The sequence below is a fragment of the Leopardus geoffroyi genome, chromosome B1 (genome assembly GCF_018350155.1).
Source record: "Leopardus geoffroyi isolate Oge1 chromosome B1, O.geoffroyi_Oge1_pat1.0, whole genome shotgun sequence".
Classification (NCBI taxonomy): domain Eukaryota; kingdom Metazoa; phylum Chordata; class Mammalia; order Carnivora; family Felidae; genus Leopardus; species Leopardus geoffroyi.
Genome location: NC_059327.1, coordinates 21,094,000 through 21,119,536, shown reverse-complemented (window position 1 = coordinate 21,119,536; position 25,537 = coordinate 21,094,000). Strand labels below are relative to the sequence as shown.

The 25,537-nt window shown below is 35.8% G+C and overlaps 1 protein-coding gene across 5 annotated transcripts in view; it reads left to right on the top strand.

Moving 5' to 3' along the window:
• MICU3 (mitochondrial calcium uptake family member 3) overlaps nucleotides 1-25,537 on the top strand; it is a 112,593-nt gene that overhangs the window by 67,393 nt on the left and 19,663 nt on the right. For 3 of the 5 annotated variants that reach the window (XR_006706614.1, XM_045455035.1, XM_045455060.1), the window contains exons 5-9: nucleotides 503-550; nucleotides 3,367-3,449; nucleotides 6,023-6,094; nucleotides 9,227-9,265; nucleotides 20,081-20,176. Coding sequence is in view for 4 of the 5 variants with exons in the window: in XM_045455035.1 (XP_045310991.1) it covers nucleotides 503-550; nucleotides 3,367-3,449; nucleotides 6,023-6,094; nucleotides 9,227-9,265; nucleotides 20,081-20,176 (338 nt within the window). In the remaining variant the exon portion in view is untranslated. The remainder of the gene's footprint in view (nucleotides 1-502; nucleotides 551-3,366; nucleotides 3,450-6,022; nucleotides 6,095-9,226; nucleotides 9,266-20,080; nucleotides 20,177-25,537) is intronic. The other 2 variants (XM_045455052.1, XM_045455043.1) reach the window with 2 other exon arrangements.

The following is a 25,537-nucleotide window of genomic DNA, read 5'->3' as shown; positions in this document are numbered from 1 at the left end:
CAAAAATTTCTTAAGAGTACATTTAATAGAAGCATTAAGTTTGTCAAGAATAATAAATGATAACTTGAAAGCAGACAAGTTTCATTTTTTAAGCAATACAGAAATTAGATTTGTAAGCAAGAATATCTAAATGTTTTTTCTGAAAGTTTAAGCACTTTACAGTTTAGCTTTTTTATTTTATGCTAGATTTATCCATTGAAAACTAGCAGCAAGTTTACAGCTAGCTATAAGTAAACATTGTAATTTTGCTTTCCTTGTCAAAATATCTAGGAGCATTAATGGGAATTTTACATGGGTTCTACAGAGGCATTGTGAAACAAATTAAAATTTGGGGGTTTTTTGCCGTGATTTTAGAATAGTTTAGTCTTGCTTAAAACAATACTTAGCATGTTCTTTAAAGCGGTAAGTTCCATATCAATATTGCATATTATAATAATATTTTACTTGCTAAATATAAAGTAATATTTTTTATATAGCATTACTAATACTATTTTTCTTCTAGGTGTGATTTCTTACACAGAATATCTTTTTCTCTTGTGTATTTTGACAAGTAAGTGTATTCATAAGTCTATTTTTGGATCCATTTTTCTTTTTTAATTAGAATCTTGGAAAACAAATCTTAGATTCTCCTACTACTGAAAATCAGTTTAGGTTTATCCATGGTTATTTTGCAAAAATCAGCAAATGCTAAGCATAGCACTATCAAGAGGCAAAAACGTAACTATTTTTATGGGTTCTGGAATAGTAATAAAGTGCTCATAAGTTATAAATTTTACATCATATATCAATCCTTGTGGTTTAATCTACATGAAAGCCTAAAGATCAGGTCAGATGGCAATTTGTAAATTTCCTGCCACCCTCACAGAAATCACGTATTTTTTAAGACTAGCATGAAAGAATGAGTCTTTTAACTAGTGAGTGTGTCAGAATACCCATCATCATCCTAGAACAGCTTTGTGACTCTCTTGCTCTCGTATGCAGCAGTTTTTATGAAATCTTCAGAGGCCTTACTCGTGTTTTTAGTCAAATTTCATTGCATTTATTGCAGCATCTTACCTGCTCTAGTTCACTGTGCTCCAGCCACCTGGCTTTTGTGTTCCTTGAATTCTCACCTCAGGAATTTGTGCTCTCTGCTCTTCCTGCCATCAGTGCTTCTCTCCTCAAGATCCTCATGATAACAAACATTATCCACATTTCTTTTGAAACGTGAAATGTGAACCTTTCCCGACCATCCTCCCTCTCCTACCGCTCCCTTTTTCTCCCTTTACCGTGCTTTATTTTCTTCATAGCACTTAAAACTATTTGAAAGAATTCGTTTATTGGTTTATGCGTTCTTGTCTTTGTCCCCATACTTGAATGCAAGGTCCATGATGGCAAAGGTTTTCTCTTTTTTGTCCATTTCTGTATCAAGAACAGTGTCTAGCACATGGTCACCTCTCAAAAAACTAGTTGGTGAATGAGTGAAAAAGAGTAAATGAAAGAATATCGCTAGAGGGATTTCTGTTTGTGGGGATATGTGGAGATGTATGGGAACAAGAGTATCAGTGAAACTCTGTCATTAGAAACAAGTCATAAAATTCCTTGTACCTCTATGATCAGAAAATTCAGAGCCACTTTGTTACTCTAAATTTACTAATGAATGGTGTTATGTTGGAGTTCTATCGTAGGAAGTTTGGGGGGGAGTACGTGTGTTTCAGAAATTATCCTTTATTCTTTTTTGCATTTTTTCTTCAGAACTCAAAATTAAAATGTTGGTGCTGAAGCACGAGAAGTGTTGTATGGTGGTTAGTGGTAATACAACTGTCTGAGGTTGTTTCAGACTGGAAAGCCATTACAATTCAAGCCCAGTCAATGATGAATACTCCGTGAAAATCAAAGGAGTGCCAACCAGTATCTCAGAGACTTGTTAAAAAGCTGTATTGTCAGCTAGAACAACTTTGGTTGCAAAACTAGTCATTTGGAATACCTAACACAGCAGAATGATAGGCAAGAATATAACAGAACTGGCTAGGGAAGCCGCTTACTGAGATGGGACAGGGTGTGGTTAAATGTGTAAGGAAAACACCTGGTGGTTGTGCTTACATGGAGGGGTCAGGATCCTGGGACACAGTGAATCTTCCTTTGGAGTTCAGGACCCATTTTAGAAACTTGCAGGAATTTCATTGAAAAATTATGGATGTTTTTTAGATCAGAACGAAGACCAAATGTGAAAACAGAGCTGACACAAAGTGGGCTACGGAATCTGTGTTACCTGTCTGTAGTTTTCTCCTCTTTGCTTGTTATTGCTTTAACTTTATTTTCCCTTCCAAACAGTATGTGTAAGGACTTCCTGTCTGTGTGTTTTCAGGATCATCTCAAAGCTTAAGACTTGGTTATTAGGGATGATGAAATTTTTTATTTCTTTCTCAACTGAATGCTAATGAAAGTAAGTTTACATTCCTAAGCTATAAGCAAGAAATGAGCTTGCATATAAGACTGGCTTCTGTTTCCATTAGAGACAGCTATTACCAGTTAAGAAAGTAGGGTAATGTGCTTCTCTTTTGCTAGCTTCAAGGTTTTACAACAGGTAAATACCAAATGTATCTGTGGGAGGCCTCTCTTCCAAACTTTTTGCACGTCATCTCAAAAGAAAGGGTCAGATGTTTCTAAAAGGCATGTGTACTGAGCTTCTCTTTGAAGGACACGTTCAAGTTTTCTTCTTTATGCTTTAGAAGGGAAAAGATATTGAACCTCCTTATAAGATTCATAACATTAAAGCAGCTCTTAGTGTGTAAAAGTATGTCTTTCTCAGAAAAGCAATTGTTCCTTGTATTTGGGAGGAATTGAGAATTATTCAAGCCTCTTTTATTTTATATTTCTGTTTTTGAGGCTTCTAGAGGTTTAAACTCAGATATGTAATATCTTGTGCTTGACATTTATTTTCATAGGTCATTTGCACAATAATTTCCCTAAGAATTAGAACTGGTCCATTGTGTCATGTTTTAACTTTTTTCTTTCACTCTAAGTAGTTGAACATATGCAATGATTTGATATTTCCCTTTTAAAAAAACTGACAGACTTTGGATAACAAAAAGAAGTATTTATTTTTGCAAGTAAGGTAGTTAAATTTTACTGTCTGTGCTATGCAACAGTTACCACACAAATACTTCTAGAGTGTATTATCAATTTTGTTACTAAGTGTGCTAATACAGGAAGCAGAAATATGTATACATAGATAGCTTTTATTATATTTAACTAATAGCAACATGCTGCTTTTAAATCCTTGGTTAAAGAAAGTATTTTTGTACAGTATATACATAACTGCTTACAACTGTACTTTATAAACATTTTTCCATTTCACAAGTACTTTTCTGTTTTTTCTGGCAGAGCCACATGCAGGATTTAGAATAGCTTTCAATATGTTTGACACCGATGGTAATGAGATGGTGGACAAAAAGGAATTTTTGGTGGTATGTATACTATATGCTGCATTTTATCAGTAGTTAAGTATTGAATATTTATATTCTTATGTTTTTGCATTATTTGAAATAATGTAGAAGGAAGAGTGAAAAAATTATGCTTTCACCTTAATTTAATAAAGAAGTATATTCTTACGTACTTTAAATAATTTTCATATTAAAAAATATATAAATTATATTCATTATATAAAGGTGATTATAGTTGTTACACGCTTTCTGAGCATTTGAAATGAGCCTGATATTTCCCAGTGGGTGGGTAACGAGCAGTCTGGGGATGTTGTCTGTGCTCAGTTATTCTCAGATCCCATCTTCTCAGTGCCCCCAACCACAGTTTTTTGCCACAGGAACTTCCCTTCCTTCTCATGATCGGATCTGTGGTTTTTCTTTCTGCTTTTCTCTTCCATTTATCACTGCCTTATGTTCCGGTCTGGTCCCCATTTTCCTATTCCCTTCTCCTGTCTTTGAATGAGGTCTGATGTAAAGTGGGGAGAGTAAGATTGTTCTTAGGTATTCACCTTCAGTCTTTCTCACCCGACCGACACAGGACTGGTGCTGGTGTGGCAACATCACAGCTGCTCACTCATCTTACCACCTCCCACTTCTAGAATCTTCTATTTCTTTTCACCCAGGGATTCTGCATCTACTTCTATGTCAAAAATGTCTGTTTTTTTCCCCTCAAAGTAGAGATCCTTCCAGTCACAAGATATATACCCTAGCCCCTAGTAAAAAGAAAAGAGAAAGATGGCATATAAATAGCCATTTTGTTTTATATTTTCCTTTGTAACCAGCCATTAAAAATCCCTCAAAAAACCTCTTAAACAGCTTAGTATTTTCCTCAGAGGCTGGAACATGGAAGAGAAACTATGAAATCATTCTTTTCTGTGGTAGGAAAGAGAAGAGATAAAATTCCTTGTCGAAAGCTAATTAGTAGCCATTCAAAAAGAAGCAAGCCACTACTTGCTGGGATCTGTCCCATGGCTTCCTCTAACACCCATGCAGCCCTCGCTCGGACAGTCCCTGAACCAGGCCATTGGACCGGGAACCACAACAGACCCCTCATTCCAGTGTTTTCCAGGGTGATGGGGGGGAGGGGGGTAAGAGTTTTCAGGTTCAGTGCAAAGATAGAGATATGTTCCTACCATCCTAAAGTCAACAGATTTAGTTTAATATGGTTTTGTTATGATAGCATAAAACTCCATTTTAGGACTTTCAGAATGGGCCTAGTACTCTAAATAATTTTTAATAAACTTTCTGTAGAAACTTCCAAGTTCTACCCCATTGATTAAAAGATTAACTTTGGGAACTCAGTCCATTGAAAGTTGCCTGTATAGAGATGTCCTTTGGAAAGCTGTCTGTGGAGACGGGAGGTAAAAACATTCATGCAGGACTACGGCTTCTGCTCTTTACTCTTGTGAAAGCCACGGTGTGCTCCTTGCCTTTGTGGTGGCTGTACTGCTGCCTCAGGTGTGATGGCTTTTGTTTGTTGTTTTAGTTTGTTTGTCAACAGCAAAGAATTCCTGAAAGAAGGAGGTAGAGTTGAGCTAACTTAGTTGTTAGAGTCTAAAATCTAGGATTATCCTGCCTATTTATGAAATGATTATTAATAACCTTTGCTGAAAACTCTTTTCACAAAGAAAAAGTGTGGAGATAAATGTACTTGTTCACAAAATCATTTATATTATGTACTGTATTTGTGTTATTACCTATGTTGGGAGGTAATACATTTCATTTGACTTTCAACTATTGCCTTATGAAATGAAGAGTTGAGATCGCTGTTCAGGTTACACAGACAAGAATACTGACCTCACCAGAAAGCTGTGATAGAGGTAGGATTAGGCTTCCCTTTGTAAAATAGAATTTTAAAGAGGAAATAACAGCATTAATAATAATAAATGACATCTCTTGAGAAGTTACTCTGTGACAGGCAATGTGCTGAGTAACTGTGTAATATTTACTCTGCACAACATTCTTACAAGACCTGGCGATTACACCTCAATAAAGCTGGAGAAAAAAAAATATTCCTGTAAGGGAAGGAGTTACCTCCTTGTTCTGGATGTGGAAAACATTCCGTGAATGATTAGACTAAGTTACTCAAGGGGTTATAGGCAGAGCCCTTGCTCCCACCAGCATTCGGTTACCTGAAAAGGACTTCCGAGGCCATCTCATTCCACGTGAGCAAACTGGGGCCTCGTGAGGGATGAGTGACCTGTTCACCATCATGAAGTTAGTGACAGAAGATGGGCTGCAACCAACAATCCTGAATTCTGTTCCAGTTTTCTTTATACCCCAGTAGGCTTTTTTATTTGTGGGTCACAGACTCCCTGTCTGTATGTCTTAGAGATAAAGTAAAGCTATAATCTTGTACATTTAACTTAACCATAGGTTGCCAGTAGCTAAGGGTGTGTTTTCTTTTTCTCAGGAAAAAAAAAATTGGTACCAGAAAATATATCTGTAGCAGTATGAATGTTCTCGGTAGATGTTTTTAGAATATACCTAGCACAGGGTGGTAAGTGGGGCCCCGGAAACTCACTGGACATTTGATTCTTGGTCACTTTCTTTGTCAGCTTCAAGAGATATTCAGGAAAAAAAATGAAAAGAGAGAAACTAAAGGAGATGAAGAAAAGCGTGCAATGCTGGTAAGAATAATTTATGGTAGTTTCAAGTGGGCCTTCTAGCTGAGAGTCGTTTTATTCGTGCTGAGAAACAAGAACTACAGTGGGTAACCTTACAGCTATCCCTTGCAGGAAAGCTTCCTAAAGTTCTTACGTAGGAAAACTGCTTCAGATTTCTACGCATCTGTATCAATATTATCTTAAATATTGATATTAAACATCTGTGTCCATAATCACATGCATTTTTTCATTTTCATCCATATTGTTGTTTTCCATGAGATTTGAAGGGTATATCATATAATAGATGAATACAGATCATTATGCATGAAAAAATTTAAAGGTGAATTGCAAAGATTTAATTCTACATGTGAGTGGCTTTAGTGGCACTGTAACAATATGGATGTTGAAGCAAAACCAAGGAAATAATATATTTTTTTGAGTTCTTAGAAATAAGAGATTCTTCTGGGGTGAGTAATGTTTTCAACTTACTCTGAAGGTAGAGTTAAGCAGCCTTTGCCTCCATTTCCCTACCAGTTTTCTTTCTGTTTGTCCCAAGTATTTCCGCCCGACAGAATCCCAGGCTCACATAATACAAATAACAAACAGGTGCTGAGATCTTACTCTCAGGGACTGTGCTGGATGCTTGTCGGCCCACCAGTTAAATTAGTTATCTTATTTGTAATTATGGCAAGCTAAGATTTGAGCCCATGGTTGCGCAGCTCCAGATCTGTACTTTAACCATTATAGCCTATTTCTTCGTCTGGTCCTTAGATAGCAGAAACACAGTTTTGTTGAGATGTAAGTGATGATTGTTTCATTTTAAATTAGTGGCCCTGTGCAGCAGCTTAGTTGGTCTACCTAGAGAGCTGCAACATTTTTTATTATTCTCATTGTTATAAGGATATATATCACGTTTTTTTTTTTTAAAAAAACGTGTATTATCTGTAGCAGATGGTGCCATATTTAATCCCAGTAGATTGTGTATTTATATTTACATTAATAAAAGCAGATTATCAGGATTATGGAATACTTATTATTTCATAAGCTATTTGACTGTGATATAATTATCAGTTTTTGTTGAGTCACCCTCAGTATTCTAATTGACAAAGCTTATGGAAGACACTCTTACAAAATCAAAGAGCTGGTTATAATGTTAGTCAGGTATTAAAAGGGGCATTATGAGTTCTCTAATTCAGGTCTCGTGATTTTCAAATTATAATTCATAAATCCCACATGAATTAGCTCTATAATGCCATTTTTTTAGAGTATTAGCAATAACAAGAGAGAACTAAATACCTTCGTAAATTTTATTTTCTGTGGATAATATATGGAAAGTGTAAGAAGTTATTTTAATTTTGACAGATTAACTATATTTAACTGCATAAGCAAATTGTTAATAAAATATCATTTAGGAGGCTGAATTATGTTGATTAATCTTTTGCTATACCTCGGGAACAGAATAGATCATATTTCAATGGACAGAAATTTAACTGGCTTTTTTTTCAGTATAGTTGAAACACAATGTTTACATTAGTTTCAAAAATTTAACAGTTTTGTTTATTTATTTATCTATACTGCTTTCAGAAAGGGCTTGTGAATCTTGCAAGGAAAACACAGTGCTGTTCTAATCATTAACATTTACTAAAATACGTAAGTCAAGTAACAAAGGGAGAGAGAAAAGGGAGCAATGACAGCAGACAAACCACACTGGGAAAAGCTACATTGTCAGCACAAAGCTTGGCTCTGAGCTTTCTTGCAGCCCAGGAATAGTAAATTTAATGCTGGTTTAATGAAAATAGTTCATAATAGTGATATAGTAAAACCTTATTAACTTTGATTAATTAGGGAAAGTCTATCCGAATTTGAAACTTAAGTTATATCAACATACCCTAAATTGTATAATTTTATATGCATATAGGTCACTGAAGCTTCCTCTAGGAAATACAGGGAGGAGACTTGTTTTAAAGAACAGAAAAAAGTGACTTATAAGTAATATACTGTATAGCTTGTTTATATATAAGGAAACACTAAAGCCATTGATCTCCACAGGTACTTCATAGGTATTTACCTTACAGAGTTTAATTAGTGCTCTTGAAATTTATTTGTATAATTTAGCCATCAGAACTATTTCTTAAAGCAATTCAGAAATAATCTTTAGACAGCCTCTGAACTAAATAAACAGCACTCTAAGACAATACAGCTCTCTATGGTAATCTATTGTTAATAGATGCCACATTTTAAATAATGCAAATCTGAACTGGTAAGATTTTTGAATCTTTAAGCAATTGAAATTTAGCTTATAGTGAAAATAACATTGATTACATTAGAGAGACAGTAGAGCACAGGCTCAGGAGCCAGATTTTCAGAGTTTGAGTATCAGCTCTGCCATTCATTATCTGCCTGACCTTGAACAGGTCCTTAGCCTCTGTGTGCCTCAGTTTCTTCATTTGTGCCATGGGGATAATAGGAGTAATGGCCACATGTGATTGTTATGGGGATCAAATGAGCTAAAACATGTCTCCACTTAACAGTATATGAAATATACTAAATCCTCATGAAATAAAACTGTGCTTCGGAAGTCAAGAGGGAAACAACATATCTTGAGACACTCTGTGCTCTGTCCATTATAAGTGTTGCTCCCATTTAGTCCTCATTACATTTCTGCAGGTAAGTTTCATACTGTTTTCCAGAGGAGGAAGCCATCTTAGAGAGCTTCATCGACTTGCCTCAGGTCATGGCACTAAAAAGAGCAGAACAAGATTCCACCGCAGGTGTCTCATACCATATCCACTACCATGCTGCCACATCTAGAGTTTTCCCCTAATCCATATGGAATTGCTGAAGCGTCTCAGTAAAACCGTGTACTTCAGAGGAGTGTTTTACTCAAAGCCATAGTTCTGTCAGAAAGTTAAAATGAAGATGGTTGAAATGAGCACAGATTCACTTAATATTTAATTGTATGACATTTGAAAAACTTTGCTACTCATCTTTAACATTTATCCCACTTGTATTGTGTGTGTGCTCTATATAGAATGTAGCATAATGATTTGCCCTTCCTAATTGATTATTTTGTCGTCTTTTTCTTTTTTTCTTTTGCTATACTTGGGTTCATTCTGAAATGTGACACTTCATTTGGCCCTTTGTGCTCTATGTCAGCGTCTTCAACTTTATGGATTCCATTCTCCTACTAATAGTGTATGTACAATACTTTAAATGTTCTTTATGTAAATATCCCTCACCTGTTGTACTTGATGATGTTATTTCTTTGTATCCAGCTATATCTACTATTGAAAATGTTGAGGAATTTATTGAATATAATAAGGTGCGGCCAAGCCAATTTTTTTTTATTTCCTTCCTAGATTTATAAGAAGACTAAAATTTACAAAGCAGGTGTATATCTTTAACTTTAGATTAAAATAAGGGAAAGGTGAGTGAACAACTACCAAAAGCTCTGATAGAATAATCAAAATTTTATATTTTTCAGCAGTATTTGAAGAGTTAAATACAAATTATGGAGCAGATTCTCAGGCTATGCTCCTGCAGAACACAGGTATTTTAAGTACTAGATCTCTCCGTCTGATAACAGTCTTTTCTCAGTTCTGATAAAGAGGAATATTAATAGATAGACTTTTCTTGGTCATCACTATTTCTCTAAAATTTTTCTAAAATCTTGAATGCCTGCCTACGGCCTGTGGTCTGTACAAAAGTCTGCTATGATACTTGACATGTTTAATATATCATGTTATTTCTCGAAGAGGATTACCACTTTCAGACTCTTCTTTTCTTGAAAAAGTTGACAGTTCTGCAAAGGATCTTCCAGATATGCTTATGCTCAGTTTTCTTCTCCTTTCCTTCCTCCTGGAAACTCCGAGCTTGTTGGTTAGCCCAGCTACTAACAACGGAGCATATAGGCCATGGCCCCTTTTGAATGTAAACATGCACAGTTCATTTAGTTTCCCCAAGGATCCTTAAGTCATTTAGAAGGATCCTTCAGTAAACAAAGTCCCCCTGAGAGAAGCCCCTGAGTTCAGGGTTACTGACTCCGTCTCCTGCTGAAAGTGTTAGAGTTACAGTGTGCAAAGCAGGCGTGCGGTCTCCTGTGTCGAAGACTTAGCCAGAATTCCAAACTATAAAAATTAACTCTGTTCTAGCTTTGAACATACACTGGAGGATGATTCAACATAAAATAAACCCACGGTATCTTGCTTCAGTCACAAGCAATGGACCTAGAATGGGTTGGAGAACAACCCAAGTCCATGGGACCCTTCTGACTACTTGTTTTGACACCTTACAAGTGTTTTAAATTTTTACTACAAAGTTCACTACTTTTTCCATTAAATACAGTTTTCCATTTTCTTGAAAATTTTAATGTTCCTCTGTTAATCATTTCAAAGCTTTGTAAGAATATATAAAATGAAAATCTCACAGGTTATTTTTTTTTAAGTTTGTTTATTTATTTTGAAAGAGAGCGAGTGAGAGAGCGAGGAAGGGCCCAGAGAGAGGGAGAGAGAGAGAATCCCAAGCAGGCTCCACACTGTCAGCGCAGAGCCCTGTGTGGGGCTAGAACTCATGAACTGTGGGAACATGACGTGAGCCAAAACCAAGAACCAGACACTTAAACAACTGAGCTACCTAGGTGCCTCCATTTTTTTTTTAAGTTTATTTATTTAAAGAGAACGAGTGGGGGGGGGGGGGTGCAGACAGGTAAAGAGAGAGGAAAATCTCACAGATTGTATGTACTGTGAAACTTAATAAATGTTAATACTTGTGACTTTATTACTTATTTTTCTAATCTCATGTGTCATTGAATGAGCCATTTTTCCAACTGTGGCATTTTATATTTTTCCTTTAAACTCAAATGATTTTCATATAGATGATTTTCAGAGTACTCTTGTCAAAAGGAAATAGATACTAACATAGCTCTAGTTTAAACTACACATACAAATTGCAATCACTCAGACATTAGTTGAATAATATTGAGAAGTAGATTTAAATTGTCTATTTCATTTTTATTATGCGTGTGTATTTAATAAGAAAGCAAATATATGATTTTCATCTTATTGTAATATTTTAAAATTTTTATCACATATTTTAGCTGAAAATATTTTTTCCATCTAAGAATATAAAATACATATTTTAAAGTGGTGTAACTTGGTGTCATTTTTATCCAGTCTTATTAAATGGATTACATGACTTTTTAACTCCCTTAGGTCTTAGTTGGTTATATAAACTGACTTTTTTTTCCATCTGATAGAGCAGTTTTTGCTCAGAAAGGTATGATTATTTTCGAAACAATGCAAGCAAACAAGGAAAATGTGTTTACAATTAGAAAAAAAGGTCAGTTGGCCTGAAAATTTATATCGAATATCATTAATGCATGTAGTGCACAAATGTATTAGTACGATGTTATAAATTTACTGGCAGTTATGTGCTAGTTTTCAAAATTGTACATCAGCTGGAATGCTAAAGTGCACAGTGTGAGTATAGTTCATGGAGCTGAATACCGCCGGAGATCCTACCTTAGGAAGAAGTTCCTTCAGGAAAGGTGCAGGGACCCTCCTAACTTTGACTGTAGAGAGATTCTGTGGCCTCTGTAAGAGCCTCTTACAAAATTCAGTCACCCTCACAGTAGATTCTGCCTGTGTTATGTCAGATTATTTCTTGCCATCCTATAAGGTTGAGCATACTCCTTTGTATCCAAGAAGATAGTTACCTTGTTGCCTTTTCTGTTGCAAACATCTGTGATTCTTTCCGTGTTTCTCATATATTCAGCTCTTGATTATCTGGCCACAGCAATGAAAATAAATGTAAAAAATGCAGAAGAATAAATAGTGCAAAATCAAGTATATTTTACTTTGAAATACCCTATTTGATTTTTAAAAACTTTTTTAAAGATTGTTTTAATTACTCTGATCCCATTGTAGTCAGAAAATGCACCAGTTTTTATACAGTTTTTGACATGATTAAAACAATGTCTCTGTATTCTCCAATATGGGGTGCAGGGTTGTATTCTGTGTAAGATCAAACATGTTAATATGTGTTTTAAACCTCTATCATTATTAATGTTTTTGTCAGCTTGCTCTTCAATTAGTATTTTAAATTATACATTACAACGATAGACTTAATTTCTGCTTGTAATTCTGTTATTTTTAAATTTTATATATTTTGAAGCATTGTTACTGCCTCTCACAAGAATATAGATTTCTTACAACTTTTTAGTTAATTGAATTGTCTCTTTATATACTATCCCCAGATCTCTAGAAATGGTGGGTTTTTTTGCCTAAAAATCAATATAGTTGTCAAAATAAATATATCACCTCTAGTCTTATTAATATTTTGCATTATTTTCTATTTTTTTGAGTTTATTTGTATTTTTGAGAGAGAGAGAGAGAGCACAAGCTGGGGAGGGGCAGAGAGAGAGAGAGAGGGAGACACAAAATCTGAATCTGAAGCAGGCTCCAGACTCAGCTGTCAGCACAGAGCCCAACGTAGGGTTCGAATTCACAAACTGTGAGATCATGACCTGAGTCAAAGTCAGACGCTTAACTGACTGAGCCACCCTGGCGCCCCATATTTTGTTTTGTTTTCTGTTTTTTCCTGTAGTAATGATGAAGCTTTCCCTTAGTTTTAAAATATATTTTTTAGTTCAGGGATGCCTCAGTCATTTAAGCATCTGGCTCCTGATTTCGGCTCAGGTCATGGTGTCACGGTTTGTGAGTTCAAGCCCCGCAGCGGGCTCTGTGCTGACAGCAAGAAACCTGTGTGTGATTCTGTCTCCCTCTCTCTCTGCCCCTCCCCCACTTGCTCTAACTCTCCCTCAAAATAAATAAAAACAAACTTAAAAAAATAATTTAAAAGATACAATATATTTTTTAGTTCAGAAACTTATGGCAAATAAAATGTAAATATAAAATAAATAATAATAATAAAAATATAACCCACAGATCAGTAAATAAAACATTGCCGTGCCCCCAAACACCCCTTCATAGGTCTTTCCAGTCACAGTCCCTCCCCTTCCTCCGTAAGATAACCATAGTCATGACTTTTATGTAAATCACTGCTTTGCCGTGTGGGTTTACCACCTACTTAATGCACCCTCAGCAACGTGGTTTAGTCTGACCCATTTTTGTGCCTCGTGTGAATGGGATCATATTACAGGAGTTTTTCTGTTTCTGCTTCTTTGACACGACAGATTGTTGGTGTCATCTGCACTGTTGCATCCAGTCCTAGTTCACTCCCTCTTGTTGCTGTAAGCAGCACTCCTCGAACATTTTTGTTCTCGGGACCCCTTTACGTTGTTGAAAATTATAGAGGACCCAAAAGAGCTTTGGTTTATGTTGGTTGTGTCCGTACTTGCCATATTAGAAATTAACACCAAGAAATTTAAAAGTATTTATTAATCCATTTAAAAATAATAAACATAAACATTTTTCTAAAGTAACTTTAAAAACGTAGTGAGGAGAGTGGTATTTCACATTCTTCGCAAACCTGTGTAGTGTCTGGTCTAAGAGAAGACAGCTGGTTTCTCGTGGCTGCTTCTGCGTTCAGTCTGCTGCAGTCACATTATTTTGGCAACAAATGCTATCATTCGTTTCCCTTGAAGTGACAGGCGTGCTTGGTTCAAAAAAATGTCTGCCAGATACCAGAGTCTGAATAACTGTAGTTTTTCTACCCACTGTTCTTCCAAGCAAAAATGACAGTTCCTAAAAAAATTGACCAGTTCACCTTGCAACACAAGCCCTTGCACACATGCTTTTTCTCAAGACAACCGCTGTGCTGGAGAACACAGAAGTGTTTTATGCTCCTAGTTTCATCCCAGTGAATATTAAAGAGACGTGTGCTCACAGGTGAATTTAAAAAATTGTATTTTATAACTATTAACATGCAAGTGCAGCGGATACATTCACAGCAAATACATTCTGAAGTGAAGTTTTTTTCATGTGAGTGTATGGAACCGAAGAATGTCATGATTTTGGTCTTTGGTGCCAGTGCTGTTCTTGTACTAAGGCAGCGAGCAAGCAGGTCTCCCCACCATTGCTTTGGCACCATCAGTCTACACAGCAGCGGAGACAAATAATGTCTCTACGATGCTTGTGAGAAGACGTATCTACTTTGTGTTTTGTCCAGCTTTTTCAGTTATTAATGAGAAGGTTGGCTGTCATTAATGGAAGCCTAGTACATCTTTTTCAGTCTCTCTCCTTACATTTTGATGTGTCTTTTTTATTTTAAGTTTATTTTTGAGAGAGAGAGAGAGAGAGAGAGAGGGAGGGAGGGAGGGGCAGAGAGAGAGAGGGAGAGAGAGAGAGAGAGAGAGAGAGAGAGAGCATCCCAAGCAGGCTGTGCGCTGTAAGCGTGGAGCCCAATGTGGGCCTCAAACTCAGAAACCGTAAGGTCATTGTCTGAGCCCAAGTCAAGAGTCAGATGCTTAACTGACTGACCCACCCAGGCGCCCCTGATATGTCTTTTTTAAAAGCATATATTTTATGTATTTTATTGGTTCTTTTTTATGTGGGGTGATAATTTGTGCTTTTGAAAATTTCAGTCAATTTACATTACTGGGATTATTTATTTAGATTTATTTTAGCCATTCCATATACTCTTCTCCTTACCTTTCTTTTGAATTAACTAAGGTTAATTGTTCCTCTTTATTCTCCTCTATATTAGTTTAAAAGACATTCACTATATTTCCTCTATTTTCACAATTTTTCCTCTTTATTTTCCTATATTAGTTGAGAAGACATTCACTATATTTCCATAAATATCCATAAGTATACTTACGGTAATGAAGTCTTAGATATGCCATATCTTCACCTCTTCCCTAAAAAATAGTCTTAAAGTGCTTGGATATCTCCCATTCCCCTCCTGGCCTGGACACTTGAACTTGTACAAAGTTTGTTTTTTTGTCATTTTTTTAAATCCTTCAAATTAGGCTTCTTAAATATATACTCTCAGTGTTAGCTTAGAATTACTTATATATCTGCCATTTATTAATCCCCTTTTTAATCTCATCCCCTCCTAAATCTCACAGTCTTAATCTCAGAAAGTTTATCTTCAAGTGAGGGTCTCCCTGGAAATGTTTTTGTTTTGCTCTTATTTTTTCCTAATTTTGTTGAGATATAATTGACATATAACACTGTATCAGTTTAATGTGTATGACATAATTTGATATATGTATACATTGCAAAGTGATTACCACAATAAGTTTAGTTGACCTCTGTCACTTCAGATTGTTACAAATTGTTTTCCTTGTGCTGAGAACTACTCTCTCAGCAGCTTCCATTATACAGTACAGTGTTATTAACTATAGTCACCATGTTGTACCTTACATCCCCAGGACTTCTTTATCTTTATAACTAGAAGTTTATACCTTTTAACCATCTAAACACACACACACACACACACACACACACACACACACACACACGTATATCTGTGCCCTTATTTGGAAAATAACCTTACTAGATCTATCGTATAGGTTGACATTTATTCTCAGCAAATTACGGTATCATTCCAGTTTTCTGGCTTCTTTTATTGAAATTGAAAGGTCAGTTCCAAGTCTAATTATTATTTTGTAGTTAATCTTGTTTTCCTTTCTAGCTACTTTTAAAATTCTGTTTGCCTTTTGTATTCTACAATTTGACTACAGTATACCTTTTTGCCTTTATTTAGCATGAAATGTATTCGGCTTCTCAAATACAGGGATTGTATTTTTTCATCAATTCTTGAATATTCACCGCCAGTATCTCTCTGGATATGGTCTCTTTCCCATTTTCTCTATTACTGGTTTCTGGAACTTTCGTAGATACTAATGTTCTCTTCTATGTCTCTTAACTTCTCCTTAATAAGTTGCCATATTTTTTTTCTTTTCATGTTGCGTTCTGTATAACTTATTCACATTATATTCCAGTTCACTAATTTTCTCCTTAGGTATGTATAATATGATACTAAGTTTCAGTGGTTCCATCTTTAATGTCCAGAGGTTTTATTTGGTTCTTTTTTCTGATCAGCCAATTCATTTTCAGTAGTCTGTTCTTACTGGAAAGTCCTTTCAAATACAGCTTTATATTCTTTAAACTTACTAAACTTATTTTGTATTCCATACCTAATAATTTCAATATCTGAAGTCTGCAGGTTTTGTTCTATGGTTTGTTGTTTCTGCTGGGTCTCACTCACGGTGGTTTATGTTCTTTTGTGTTTAGTAATTTTGTATTTTGAGTATAGATTTGTTGGAATGTGTCTGTGGAGATTCTTTAAGGACTGGGTTAAGGGTGTGTTTTTTCCAGGAGGGGGTGTGTGTGTATGTGTATGTGTGTGGGTGCGGCTGTGAGTTATTCTGTGATACACTGGAAAGAACTGCAGTCCTATGTAACTTTATTTTTTTAAGTTTATTTATTTTTGAGAGAGAGTGAGAGAGCACAGGAGGGCAGAGAGAGAGGGAGAGAGAATCCCAAGCAGGTTGCACACTGTCAGTGTAGAGCCCTATGCGGGCCTCAAACTCCTAAACCGTGGGATCATGACCTGACCTGAAATCAAGAGTCGGCTGCTTAACTGACTGAGCCACCCAGGTGCCCCAGTCCTATGTAACTTTAAATTACAATTCTTGGATTATAGTTTTTCAGGCCATAGTTGTCATAGTGGCCCAGATTATTTTTTATTTGTTTGCTTTTATTTTTCTATGTATGTTTTTGAGTATCACTAACAGTAAAGACAATTTACTGTCTGATTCCATGGGCTGCTGCTTTGTTTTTGTTTTTCCAGTGTGCCTAATCTCTAAGTATAACCTTTCTCAGATCCTAACTGTATATAGGTATTTGCCTATCTGCATGTGGACAACTTTAGGGAGCCATTATTCTGCTTACCACAATGGTATGTTCCCTTCTTGAAATCAGTCGTCTTTTTTACTAAATTGTTTTCTCTTCCTTCTGTCTTTCCTTTCTCCCTTATTTTATTTATTTATTTCCTTCTGCCCTTCCTTCCATCCTTCCTTTTTTTCCTTCTGTCTTAGCCAATTCGTGTTGCTATAACAAAATACCTTAAACTGAGTGGCTTATAAAGAACAAACATTTCTCACAATTCTGGAAGCTGGGAAGTTTAAGATGATGTTGCTGACAGATTCAGTGTGGTAGCTGATGAGGGCCTACTTCATGGTTCATAAATAGCACTTTCTCACTGGATCCTCAAGTGGTGGAAGGAGGCTAATGAACTCTCTCAGACCTCTTTTATAAGAGCACTAATCCCATTCATGAAGGCTCTGCCCTAGTGACCTAATCACCTCCCAGAGGCCCCACTTCCTCCTAATACTATCACCTTGGGAGTTAGTATTTCAACATAGGAATTTTCAGACCTTTGCTCCTTCCTTCCTTTTATCCTTTGTATCATTAATGTCATGGAATGCCTTCAGTAGGATGCTACTTTGGCTCATCCAAAAAGACAGAGGAAATTCTTGACCAAACTTCAAAGTTTAAGGAAGTTCTAATAACAGGCTCTAAATTAAGCAAAAAAAATATATCAGTCTTAAAAAGTATAGTACATGTGGGATATCATTTTGTCTTTGCCATTCATTTTTGAAGTTCTTCTGAACTATGTCTTCTGTTACCTCTTTTAATAATTTCTACACCTAACAACATTCTAGTAAGGAGGCCTAAAGCTCATATAGTAATCAGGCACTGAGAAGACTTCAAGAAGTCTTTGCAAATTTTCCCACATTTACATATCAAAGCATCATGATATCTATTTAAGAACCATCACAATGCTTAGTGAGTTATATTTGGGCATTTCCCCTCTCAGTCTTTTCTTAGCCTGCATTGCATATATTCTGGTTTTGTATTTGCTTTGCCTTTCTTGCTATTAAAATCTAGGCTGATTTTCATTGCTACTTTAAGCTTGTTTTAAATATTGTGTTATATTTTTCTGGTATTAAAGTTTTCTACTAGTTTTGCATGTTCTGAAAATCTACCCTCGATTTCATCCCCCAAATTAATCCCTGAGTCATTATCGAAAATTAAATCCTGTCTCCTGAACAAACACACCTGTGACTGTGCCAAGAAAATCACTGATGTATTAGCTTTTTCCCCCTCAGTACAAGGAATGACATATTAATATGAGGAATGACAATAATTGCTGTAAGAATATTGTCCCTTTCCCCAGAAACTCTATAATCTAAAAGCCTATGGATAAAACAACATATATTGGCAGTTATAGCAATTCAGTTATATATTCTATCATAATTTAATCTTTGGAGCTAAATGTTGAGTGTGAAAGCTTTCTACAGGAGGGACCATTAAGCTGTTATGTTCTAAGTAAGATATTTTTATTGAAAAATATATTATCCTGATAGATAAATATACATTCTTAAAATATTTTAAAATATGGGTAGCAAAAAGAGGAAAATAAAATATATCGCAATCTCATCATTCAGAGATAATCAGTATGTTTGAATACATTTACGTCTTTTCTATGCTCAGAAAATGTAAAGATCCACATCAGTATAGTCTATCAAACTAATTGTATCCCTTAATATGTTATGAACATCCTTCTGATGTCATCAGTGTTGGTGTGTGTGCATGTGTGTGTGCCTGTGCTTGAGCGGTGATGGTGACCAGTGTTGGAAGGAGAGAGGCATGGCTTCACAAAGTGAATCGTTCCTGTTACCCTCCAAATAACAGGGTAGTAAGCCTTATTTTCTAGTTTGGTAGGTTTAACAATCCCTTTCTTTACCATAACCTTCTCAGTTACAATAAAAAAATGTATCCATGTTGAAAATATTAAGATAATCTTTGCAGAGTACCTAATCTAGCTAACATTTACTGAGCTTCTACCATACTTATATAAAGACATGGACTTTGTTCTAAATTCAGCTGATTTTACTCGCTTGGCTTATAATTGCTTAGTTACATTTTATTTTGTTACTAGAGGGGGTGATGAGCAGATCCTCTGGTATATTGCTGCATTTACACAGATGGTAATAAGTACCTCTATGTTTATATAAGTGATTTCTGCTAAATTATACGTTATTATTAACATCTAAGATTCTATTAAAATATGAGCAGTAAGCAGTGTTTTTTTTTCTAGTTAATAATAATGAAGTAAAGTTTAGTGTGTTGAAATAATTCCCAAATGCATTACGATTTTATTAATGGCACCAGACTTTTAAAAATTAACACACACAAAAATAAAAATCATCAGCCGCTCCTAAGTACACTGAGCAGCATTTTCTTCTCACAATAACCAGAATACCAAGCCTGAGCACCTGTGAAATCTTCCCTGATAAACCGTGCCAGAAACTGCGTGTAATTTTGTTTGTTTGCAGAGACCCAAGTTAAGCTTGTAGTTCTGCATTTTCATATGAAGACTAGACTGCATTTCTTACTGTTGGTATCCATCGCCTTCTTCAGACTAGCCAGTACTGAGATAGAAGATTAGGAAGTCCCTCATCTATTCACAATAGACACAGCTACCAAATCCCTGAGTAACTTTAGGTGGTTTAACCTAAACTGGCATATTTATTTTGTATATGTTTTAGATTAGTTTCAGCTTTGTTCCTCTAAATATGAATGTGGTCATTTTGACTCTTTGATGCACCGACACAATGTACACTAGGCAACAATAACTGATTTTTAAATTAAGTATCATTTTTATAGGTTGCTACAAAATTACCAAAATATTCTCCAAATGAATTCACATAAGGTGTGAATAAAATGCTTATTTCACACTTTCTTAGAAGTTACGCATGTTTCAGTAGGCAGCATGGGGGAGGGCCGAGGAATGCGATTCTTTTTGACAAAGCCACATTGTACGTGGAAATAGTGGTTATATACCATTACACCTTTGAAAAAATACCCCGGGTTTACCAGCAATGTAATATAATACTGTTGTGCGCAGCAGAAAACAAAACAGGTAAGTTAATGTGTTTTCTTTTCAAGGTTGGCTAGAAGAGACTTAAAGTGTATAAATTATCATTCTTTGTGACTGTTCTTTAGATTTCAGATGTACTTCTTAAAACTTCTACAGGTACTTAAGACAGATGCTGAGGAACTGGTCTCCAGAAGCTATTGGGATACACTGAGACGTAATACAAGCCAAGCACTCTTTTCAGACCTCGCAGAGGTACAATTAAACCTCAAGCAGGACGTTGTACTATTTGCCGTTTTGTAAATCTGGTCTTCATTTCATTTCAAAGTTACAATGATGAAACCAGCAATAATTTTATATTTTCCCTTTTCTCCAGTAAAGCAGTAATTCCCGTGTCCGAACGGTATGTTCGAATATGTCCTCTGTGCTGGCAGTGGCTGCAAAGCCACCTATAGTGGTCTATATTAAATCAACTTGTGACTTTCCAACTTAATTAAAAAGAAATATTGCTATTTTTAACTTAAGGCTCACTTTCAGAAAATTTGAAAGTACTATTTTATTGTTTCACTGAATCTTTTAACCTTATAATTTGCAATGTTACATGAAGGCTGAAACTTTTAACTTGGTAAAAGATAGCTAATGCTTTAGTGTATGGTAGATTTCAATATTAAATTTCCTAATATTAGCGTGTAGCTTACCAAGGGGGATAGGGGAGGTATGCTAGGAGAAGTCAGTCAAGGAAGGGAGGGATATTTTAACTTGACACTGTTTAGGATTGCCAGTGCATGGAAAATTAAAAAGCGGACTGACGATTATTCATTATTGTTCTTGAATTCCCTAGAGACATGCACCTTATTACTGCACCCAGGGGGGTGCTCCCACCACCGACTCATTATGCTGCTGTTATTAGGGATTTTTCATTTGTTTTGTTTTGTTAGTGATTTGTCATTTTTAAAGATGGGCTATGTCTTTTGCATTAAACACTATTTTATATTTTCTATTAATATTTAAAAACTATTAGAAATGGCTGTCAGTCTTACCACAAAGAACTTTTCAGTAAATACTGAGATGTATTTTTCATTATTTTTGTCTTTAAAGTTAGCTTCTCATTTCTTTTTCTAACTTTGACTTTTTTTTTTTTTTTACATTTTTTTAATGTTTATTTATTAAACAGAGAGAGAGCGCGAGACAGAGTGTGAGTTGGGGAGGGACAGAGAGGGAGGGAGACACAGAATCTGAAGCAGGTTCCACACTCTGAGTTGTCAGCACAGAGCCCAACGTGGGGCTTGAACTCACGGACTGCGAGATCATGACCTGAGCCAAAGTCGGACGCCCAACCGACTGAGCCACCCAGGCAGCCCTAAACTTTGACTTAAAAATTACACCTAAAAATCTGAAGGCGCGAACAGGAATCCAGGTGTGACTTCTGTTACCCATATAGAGTGTACTCTGTTGGCACCCCTAGGCTAGGCAAACACTTGGCAATGTTAGTTTTGTCAATTGTGCTCAATTTTAAAATACAAAAACATAAATAAAGCATTTTTCCCTTTCTCCAGTTTACCTCTGATATGTAAATATGATGTAATTATGACCAGTAATTAACCCTTTAAAATTACCTTTTAATTTGAACCATTTTTAAGGCATAAAGTGGTCATTGATGTTCCATTTACAGGTATGTTAGAAGTACTTACTTCTGTAATCATTTGTGCAGGCACGTGGTAGTAAATGCCTGAAATAAGAGCAACTGGGGACATGAGCCCTGGAGTCCTACAGCCCAACTGGGACCTAGCTTCAAACTAACAGTCGTGTCCCTGCTCTCTTTCCATCGGAGACTATCCACCTCTCAGCCTCCAGCCTGTCTTTAATCTAAGAAATTCCCACAGTTGGACACAATCTGCTAATTCGATGTTGAATTTAATCCAGATCTGGGGAGGTTTAATATCAGAAGACCAGTCAGCTCTTACATATACTCAAAGATTATATGTATGCATAAGACCTTTTGAAGATGTTTTTCACTCATCAGAGGTGTGCTGGAGCTAGATTTTATGGCTTCCTAGAGCTAATTCTGCACATCTCTTCCCAATTCAACATTCCATGACATCCTGTTGGTCCTTGAAAGTAGCCATGATAGAGGAATTAATACCATAGAAATTGGCCAACACTACAAATCGGGGTTGTTGGGGGTTTTTTACCTAAAGAGCTTGTGTACTAGCACACTATTGGCTATGATCAACCTACACTTCACTCATAAGATGCTAGATTATTTAATGAATTGATTCAAACATCATGAAAGTAGATCGGATAGAAGAAAGAAGAAAACAAAACTTATATTGTCTTCTAAAGTAAAATAATTATTTGGGGATTATCTCTGTTACTACCGTCCCACATGAGAGAGGATAATTGAGAATTAACTGTAGTTAAGTTACAGCTCATCGTAATTCCTTATCAGTTCCTACTGATGCCAGTGTACATCGAATTGTTTATAGTATCAGTATTTCAGAATTCACATTAGTTTGAAAGAAAGCTTAGAAATCTGTTTGATAACGCCACCCTTGGATAGAGTTTGATAAGATTATTATACCACTGTAATCAATAAAAATACGTTGAAAGATATTTTAAAAATTTGTAATATTTGACATTTTTAATTCCATGCAAATGTATTAATTTATTTTATTTTTGATGAAATCTTTTAAAGTAATTTTTAAGCCCCAAAAGATAAGGGTCTTTCATAAATGGCCATAGGATTCTTTTGTGGCTTTTTCTTGCTTTGTTATGAAAACACCTGAATTCATTTTATTTTAACAATGAGCACAAGAATCAAAGGGATAAAGTCTCTATTTTGTCCCAACTCCCCTGTGATTTAAGTTACATAACACTGCCAGGATACTAAGGGCACTGGTATAGTTTTCAATGACTCCCAACAGTGCTCTGTTTCATTGAATGGGGGGAGAAAAGTTTTCACCATTTCCATTTTCTAATTTTTTTTCTCTAATGTCAAACTGTTACTTATGCCTCTGTGGGTCTGGATTATCTGGATAAGTGCAACCTAAGTCTAATAAGATTTTGATGATGAAAGACTGTAAACGAAGATCTGCTCTGTTCAGTGGGCATGAGAAAAGCTGGAAGAATGAGGTCATTATTTAAAACCTGTGTAAAACAAAGCCATCTCATTTCACTGTGTCAGGTCTTGAGGTAGAGGACATCACAGCACTAAAGGAAAACATTTCATGAGGGTGTTATCGGAGTTCACTAACTTTTGGTGTTCTCATTTGAAGGCTTTTTTTTTCAGGTCTATATAACATATATGGGCAGTTTCAGTTAACAAAAGAAGTAAGAGTGCACCATGTAAAACTTTTTTTGCATTAAGCTTCAATATTATCATCTTTTCTGTCTCGTCTAGTCCTTTTTCAACTTCTTGAAATATATTGATTTGGCAAAAATAAACAATAGCCAACATTTGTTGAGCATTTACAGTATGCCAGTTATAGTGCTAAATGATTTACATGTGTTACCTGAGCCTCACAACACTTCAAGGTAGGTACTGTTATTATTCCTGAGGGTAATAATGTCCTCAGAGAGGTTAACTTCCCAAGGTCACCTAACTAAGCGGTTAAAATTCAGGATCCGAAGCCAGAAATCTGACACTTGAGCTCACCGTCTTATGTGATCACCACACCACTGCTTATTTGTGAAGTAAGCAGCTTTTTCTAGAACACCATGGCCCCTCTTTTTACCCACTTTATACCTCCCCCACATTCCCTTCCTCTAGCTTCTAGATGGATACCCCCCCCACCCCGTTTTTCATGCTGACTTCTGATTGGATAGAGCTTCCACTTGATGCTCCATTTAGTCATGCCTTCTCAAATATTTCCTCCCCCTGCTTCCTTAAGCTGTTCCATGGATAATGATGGATTAGACTTGATGATACACAATCACAAAAGAATGTTTATAATTAACATGAGAAATCTCTTTTTTCCCAACGGTCTTAATGCTTTACACCAGAGCAGCTTATGACTGCCAATAATAACACTTGTATACTTGACTTACATTCATACCCTAATTTTATCCTCACATTCATTGTCATAGGTAGGTTTGTGCCTCTTGTATAGATAAGGAAGCTAAAGGTCAAAAGATCCATAAACTCAGATCTTCTGATTTTAAATCCTGTCCTTATGGCAGTCTGCCTCCTCCACCTAAAGCCACTGGTGGAAGTAATAGTGCCTTTTGAGTGCCTTTTGAAAATTATACCTGTCTGCTATCAGTAGGGAGTTCTTAAAGGCTGGCACCACTCATATTCCTCAACATCCATCATCTGCTTGTTCAATAAGGTATATTTAAAAGATAGTATGGGACACCTGGCTTCCAGGCTGTGGTGTTTTCTCCCTGGCGATCAGATCTTCAAACAAGTTGGATATATTACAGGAAACTTCTAAGTTATTCCAACTCCTGAAAATCCTGGGAGCTGTCAGCAAACTAAGAAGCAGTAGAGCTCTTTCAAACCAGTTAAAGGAGGTTATATGCTGGGGATTACCTAGGAAAATCCAAGCTAAATAAATATAAATAAGACCTATAGTCTTACTAAAGAATTTCACCAATCTGAGATCATTTAAAGTGGAAGATACCTTACATGTTGGAGTTTTTAAGAAAGACCTGAGTAATCACCATAGCAAAGAGACCACTTTAGAAAAACAGGGATTAAAAGAAGGCGTGTGGGAGGGAAAAGACAAATCACGAGATGTAGTCTCTATAACATTGAACTAGTCATTAGTAGTTAATAATAGTTGGTCTAAGGAGAAGGGAAATAAAGATCCAACAAATATTATGAAGGATAAAATTGCTGTCTTCATGAAAGATTGGGAAGAGAACTATAAAGAATCAAAGGATTACCAAAAGTTAATGTGTGGAAGATGGGTAAGATGAGACATTTTGTCAGGGAACACAGATCACAACTTACTCCTTTGTAGAGAAGTATATGCTATTTCTTCTGTTTTCTATAAAATGCCGACAGAATTCTCACCAAGAAGTAATATTTCAGATATGTACTTTTAGATGGATATTTATGACTGTGTTTTTTTTAATACAGAAAATAGTAGTTCTTATTTGACCTCTTATTTTTCTTACATTCTCCAAGATAATATATGGGAGAGTTAGGGTCATTTGAATTTTAATTTTTATACCTGAGTTTATAAGATAGGTATGAGTTATTGGCCAAGTGAGGAAGGAAGGAGAGAAGAGAAGGAAGAGAAAAGAATCAAAGGGGAGAGAGGGGGAAAAAAAGGAAAATTGATATCGCTACATTAAAGGAAAGGACTGTTTTCATAGGCCAGTAAACTTTATAAGGACTAGAATTATGTGATTTTAAGAACACGCTTGTTGGAAATTGCAGGAAAAAATCCTCTGGAATTAATTTCTTATCCATTCAAAAAATAATGTAAGACTTTTAAACAAAATTATAGATGATGTAATTTCCAAAGTAATAGTTTCAAAATATAGTATCTTCAATTTAAAGTATCATAAATGTGGAATACAAAAGGAAAATGTGATGCTTAAAGGAATCTATTTTGCGAAGCTTCTGACAGTTCTTTTGTCAGCCCCATGTTTCGTACATCTGAAGAA